The 6732-nt window shown below is 44.0% G+C and overlaps 1 protein-coding gene across 1 annotated transcript; it reads left to right on the forward strand.

Moving 5' to 3' along the window:
• Nucleotides 1–436: 436 nt before the first annotated feature.
• Nucleotides 437–6500, forward strand: gpr146 (G protein-coupled receptor 146). Its single transcript, XM_083779584.1, has 2 exons — nt 437–592; nt 1437–6500. Exons 1-2 carry the CDS (start codon nt 479–481, stop codon nt 2367–2369), a joined length of 1047 nt encoding a protein of 348 aa, XP_083635710.1. The 5' UTR covers nt 437–478; the 3' UTR covers nt 2370–6500.
• The last annotated feature ends 232 nt before the right edge of the window (nt 6501–6732 follow it).

The following is a 6732-nucleotide window of genomic DNA, read 5'->3' on the forward strand; positions in this document are numbered from 1 at the left end:
TCTTAGCTTACGTATGACTCTTGATGACTTTTTTTTAATGTATTTGATGTAAATTTACAAGTGTCAATTTTGGGGTCCTTGATATGAAAAAGTTTGGGAAACACTGCTCTAACTAACGTTCTCCTGTGATGTGCTCTTCCAGTCGAGCCAGTGAGCTCTAACTAACGTTCTCCTGTGATGTGCTCTTCCAGTCGAGCCAGTGAGCTCTAACTAACGTTCTCCTGTGATGTGCTCTTCCAGTCGAGCCAGTGAGCTCTAACTAACGTTCTCCTGTGATGTGCTCTTCCAGTCGAGCCAGTGAGCTCTAACTAACGTTCTCCTGTGATGTGCTCTTCCAGTCGAGCCAGTGAGCTCTAACTAACGTTCTCCTGTGATGTGCTCTTCCAGTCGAGCCAGTGAGCTCTAACTAACGTTCTCCTGTGATGTGCTCTTCCAGTCGAGCCAGTGAGCGTGGTCTCTCCATCGTCGTGGCCCAGCGATGTGGAGCTGCCTGGCCCACAACGAGACAGACGCCGGCGCGGCCAGCAGTGACCAGCGCCTCTGCCAGGACTTCGGCCTCATCCTGTCCGTCTTCTCCCTGCTCTACCTCATGGTGTGTATTGATTGATGGCACCATAATAATCGTGGATCGCAGAGATTTAAATTAATCGTGAAGACGTCCTCCGTCATACACCAGGATGAATTAGCTTTGGTTGAGCTTCAAATTCGGTATCACTTAAACACTATATAGTATACCCTGTAAACTGTGTATATGTACATTTATTTCATTCTACACAAATTGATTCGCCCCCAGAATAAGGATGTTGCATGTTCAAGTGGTAAACAAAAAGTGCCATTTTGATTATCGCGATAATATCGCTAACCACAATTATTTTTGCCACAATAATCGTAACATGTTATTATAATTTTTTATATACTTTTTTTTTTAATTATTTAAATTTATTTTGACAGGCAGGTCATGTTGGGCATCACAGTTCAATTCATAGTTGTTACATTTCAGCTATCTACACTCATCATTGCTCCGCGCTCTCACCGTGCCTTACAGGTCGGAGACGAGTCTGGTTAGTTTGCTGTTGGCATTAAGTCTTTGCACGGCCGTTTGGAAAGCATTTCTTTGTAGTCAGGAGCTCCTTTTTAACGTTTGTCCCTCATGGCTCTTATGTCGGCATGTATCGCGTCCATGCTCGCTTAATAGGTACGGACAGCTTGGTGTTTCGCTCTGGGTCCACGTTGCCGTCGTTTGTTTGTTTTTCTTTCTTTTCCAGTCTGACAGGTGGTTTACCACTTTTACCTTTTCGTTGGTAAAATAAAATCGACCTATAGCTGGGAGCTCTACACAGCCACTCCCTCTGGTGTCATAACGGAAGTCCTCGCTAGTACATATTATTACATTAAGTAACATGTAATGTTCCTCTTCTGCTCCCGTGTCCCTATAGGTGTGCTTCCCGGTGGGCCTGTGCTACAACGCGCTGCTGGTGGTGGTCAACCTCTCCAACAAGGTGTCCATGACCATGCCCGACGTCTACTTCGTGAACATGGCCATCGCGGGCCTCGTGCTCAACCTGGTGGCGCCCGCCGAGCTGCTGGGCCCCGGCTTCACGCGCTGGCCGCTCTGGGAGTACAACAACGAGGTGCACATCACTCTGCTCATCCTCTTCAACGTGTCCTCGCTGGTGGTCATGTACTCCACCACGCTGCTGTCGCTGGACTACTACATCGAGCGTGCGCTGCCGCGCACCTACATGTCCAGCGTCTACAACACCAAGCACGTGTGCGGCTTCATCTGGGGCGGCGCCGTGCTCACCTCCTTCTCCTCGCTGCTCTTCTACGTGTGCAACCACGTCTCGGCCCGGATCGTGGAGTGCTCCAAGATGCAGAACAAGGAGGCGGCGGACGCCATCATGATGTTCATCGGCTACGTGGTGCCGGCCGTGGCCGTGCTGTACGCTTTCACGCTCATCCTGCGCGTCCGCAAGGAGTCGACGCCGCTGGACCAGGACTCTGCGGCGCGCCTGGACCCGTCCATCCACCGACTGCTCTTGGCCTCCGTGTGTGTGCAGTTCGCGCTGTGGACGCCGTACTACGTGACTCTGCTGGCGCACACGGTGATGGGCGGCGCGCCGCCGCCGGGGGGGAGCGGCGGCCACGGTGGCGGCGGCGGCAACAGACACGGCTTCACCACCTACTACTTCCTGAGGTGCGTGTCGGAGCTGCTGGCGCTGTCCAGCAGCTTCGCCATGCCTCTCATGTACAGACAGATGAACAAGAACTTCTCCCACAAGCTCCAGCGGCTGCTGCGGAGGCTGCGCTTATGTGGCGACCGCTCCTGCCCTCACGAACGCTCCACAGTGCAACAAGTGGTGACGTGAGACATCCCCATCCCCCCCTGTCAGGAGATCACCACCAGACCCCTTGCCCCACCTACCCAACATTTAGGCCACTTATCTCAAGCCCCATAGGGGCTCCTGTTGCTGCTTCTCTGGACTGGGTGAATAGCTTACGTAGCAAAAAACACTAAGGAATCACCTTTCATGACTTGATCTGGTTGGGCCAGTTCTGCGGCGAGATGACAAACCAAGTGAAAACCACTAAGTGCTGTTGCTATTTGTCAGTGTGTGTGAAGCTCGACCACTGAAGCACTCGCTCACTAGAATGATACGTTTTACAGCAAAATAACTCTTCTTACTTAAACGCAGCAGATATGAAACCTATAGCCACTGGAATGACCGACAGGATTACGTTCACTTCAAAGGCAGTGTTAGAGGTCTATTCGTTTGCCCGTACATAAAACTAGTATGAGTTTTGTTGCAGTAGACGTAATTCACTTCTCCTATGACCGCCAATTCAGACTTGAGATATTCAAAGAGACGATGACGATGTGATGACTGTACTGAACTGTTTTTAGAATTTCTTACGCAAAGAAAGAGGTTGATAGTTCCACTTCCTGTGCAAATCTTAGATCTGATCAGCCCTTATAGACTTTGTTCTTAAGCCTGGTTTATACTTAGTTGCACGCTGGTGTTGTTGCAAGCCGTAAAATAGCAGATCTACAAGCTCACCGTGCGTGTGAAACCCCCTCGCAGAGTGGAGACCTCTCAAAACGCTCCGCCGCGCGTCTCCACATAAAACGAGCCACGCGGGAGAAACTGCTAAACGAGTGACGCTTCGGCGGCTCACGCAGCGTGCGCTGTTACGTTGGCGTAAACAAACGGCCGTGACGGGAAGTAGATCTGGCATGCACAATGCAGGGTTTTCAGTCACTGTTGCGCCTCTGTCTAAACGCAGAATAAAGAGTAACGGCCGTTGTGGTCTAAACGTGGAGTATAATGAGGCTTTAGGTATCCAGATCCACTCACTAGCACATAGACAATATACTCATGTGTTCATAGCCCTCGAAATTGTACAGTAAAAGCAAAATAGCGTAACTTCACACACCTTTCGGAATTACAAGGCATTATACAATTGGCATTAAAAAAAAAAGCATGTAGCCTATTCACTTCAGGGTTCAGACATAACCAGCTTACCTCTTCTTTTTTGTGTGACCTCCAATGAAATCACATAACATGCTAAACCACAAGTAGTTAAAACAACATAATCAGTTTGTGTTGAGAGCACTGAGTTGCCTTTTGCCAAGTATGTAATTTGTTAAGCTATATTTATGTTTCTGGGGGGGAATGAATGCATGCTGAGCAGAGCCAGGCGTATGGTTGGTCAGTGAAGGCCATACTACGGTATGAGTGGAGTTCAAATGGTGCAAGCTTAAGGGAGGACTTTAGTGGAGGAAGTGGCGTACTGTACTGTACTGTACTGTACTGTACCCAGCACTTGAGTCAAAGCATAGATGGCTTGCAGTGGTGGAAAAAGTACTCAAAATGTGCTTGAGTAAAAGTACAAAAGTATCAAAATGTGCTTAAAGTACCAAAAGTAGAACGTACACATTATGCAGCTGCTCGCTACAGGCTATCTATCTGCACATTATCAGCCTGGCCCAGTCTTCAACCCCACTGAGAAAGAGTGGAAAGGTGTAAGGAAGCATTCTAAATACTGAATGATTAATAAACATCATGATAAAACAAATACAAATAAAAAAGCAATCGGAAACATAATGTTCTCTTTCCATCATTACGTAATACTGATAAGATTAAAGATCTTATCAGTATTACGTAATGGAAAGAGAACATGTTTCCGATTGCTTTTTTATTTGTATTTGTTTTATCATGATGTGTATTAATCATTCAGTATTTCCATTTCAGCCATCAACATGCAAAATGGTTATATCTATTTGACCAGGATCATTTTCACCAGGACGTCACCTTGAGAGTAGAATGCTGGGAGAACTGTGAGCGAAATCATAACGCACAGAAATGTTTCCGCTTTTGTTGAACTGCCTTTATCTTCACTATGTTGTCATAGGCATCCCTCATCGTAAAAAAATAACTAATGGTCATATTCAAGTAAAAAGATAAAAACAAAGCAGGTTTGATTTAGATTTAGATGCCGCCACCACCAATGATCTGAAAATACATTACATTGCCTAGAGATTATTCTTTCCGAGATGTCTATGATTAAGGTATATAAACCTGGCGTTCACATTTTAATGACAAGCTCCACCATGCCAACTCACATCACAGTGTATAATTATACAGCAGGTAGTGTGAAATAAGCTCTCTCTTTGTTTTAAACTGTGCCAGGGCGTCCACGCGAGGCTATACTCTATGTCTATGAGCTATAATTTATTTAATTTCAAAGATCAACAGTGTCATCATCAGTGATGATCTTTGAAATTAGGATCTTTGACTGTTGATCTTTGAAATTAGGAAATGACAGCTCATGTGATGACTCATCATAAAGTTAATGATTATTTAAACTCTGAACAAAGTCTGAACATCCCGCTGTTTATTTGGTATTAAAACGCAAGCAGTACTTGATTTGATTCCAAACCTATGATGCCACTGATGGGAGTAATTTTGAGCTACAGTAACTGGGAGATGGTGTTCATTTTCAGCCTCACGTTGCTCTATGTATGCTGTGTACTGTAGTAGGTGATCAGCCTGTCTATGGTGGAGTCCAGAAAACTAAAATGTTGACCACTATTTAATCAAGTATATAAGAAAGCAAAAAAATACAGTCATATTGAATTGACATTGCTGTGGGACTTCTTTGATAAACGCTTAATCCAAAGTTTGCTGCCTGGCACTATATTTTCTCTATTAATCTGTTTCACCTCCTAAAACCTTTATTCGTTTTTAATTACAATTGAATGGCATTTTTCTGAATAAAATGTGTAATTTTCTTGTGTACTCCACTAAGAATATACAGTATGTATTTTTGTCTTGCTATTCACAAACCCCAGCATCCTTAGAAAACAGCAGATCAACAAGCTCACAATGACCATGTCATGTCGATCGGCTACTTTCAGGCGGAAGCTTTCCCCACAATATCACAAAACAGAAAATACACTAGTATTGAGCCCTGAGAGACTCTGGTTATCCATATGGGGCTTTTAAAGCTGGAGTACCGTGATATTTTACCCCCTAAAACATGATCATCAGGTGATTATACTAGGAGGAAGATTTTCTTTTTCAAAGAAAGTGTAGAGAAAGTGTTAAAATGATGTTTCTATGTGGCCACACCCACCAGTACATATCTATGATTAAGTATACCTGCTTTTCACATTTTAGTGTGTGTTTTATGATAATGGGGGAGGGGTTATGGGTTATGATGTCACAAACAAAGTGTATTTTCGATTGGGCCTTTTGACTCCAAGGCTTTCAGGAAGAAACCAAAAATACACAGGGGAGACATATTTGAATAGGCTATTCTAACCACACCTGGGGGTCTGTTAGACTGAGTAATGTTAACTCCATAGACACATACAGAACAGAAAAAAGTACAAAAGTCTTTAAGTGGTTAAAACCCCTGTAAGAATGTGTGTATGTATAAGAGGGGATATCTCACCCACATTTATTTCCGATGATACTCCAATAACAATGGGTTGGAAGCCGTTTGTGTGAAATACTTTATAAGAAAAGAAAACTCAATCAACCCCCCCTCGTTCCAACAGACGTCTGGAGTCGGGTCTGCTTCGGAGTGCTCTTAAATCATGTGGAGTGTTCACACATGTGCAGAAATATGCTGACTAAACGCAGCTAGAGTTCACTTATAGCGGCTGAAGCGGACCAAGTGTAAAGAGAAAAAAACTAAGAAAAACACCCTCAGATTCACTCGTGTCGAATGTATTCAGTTTCATTTTAACTATCAACACCAGAACGAACCTCAAAGGTCCACGTGAATCCACACGCAAGACATGATGCTTTTGTGATTGTATATACAACTGTATATGTATCCTATACAAAAATAATGTGTATATATTGTATCTTAGAGATTTACAAGAAGACACCTTGCCTCTTACTTAAAATACAGTATTATTTTCTGAAATATATATTTAGATACTGTGTAAGTAATCTCCACTGTCACCTGAGTCGAAGACTGATTAAACAATAAACTAACAAAGGGTTCCTGCCACTTCCGTCTCTGTCTCACCGAAATCTGAAATGCATTCATAAAATGATTATGAAATTCATATCTATGGGTGCGTTCACACGGGCAGATGCAAAGATACAGTCTACCATTCATTGTCAATGGAAGGTTCAACTTCCAGATGCAAAGTTACGAAGCTGCAACTGTAGCTGCAAATAGCGAAGCACAAACTAATCAAATTTATTAAAAAAA

Source organism: Protomyctophum parallelum (genome assembly GCF_964188405.1).
Source record: "Protomyctophum parallelum genome assembly, chromosome: 13".
Lineage (NCBI taxonomy): Eukaryota > Metazoa > Chordata > Actinopteri > Myctophiformes > Myctophidae > Protomyctophum > Protomyctophum parallelum.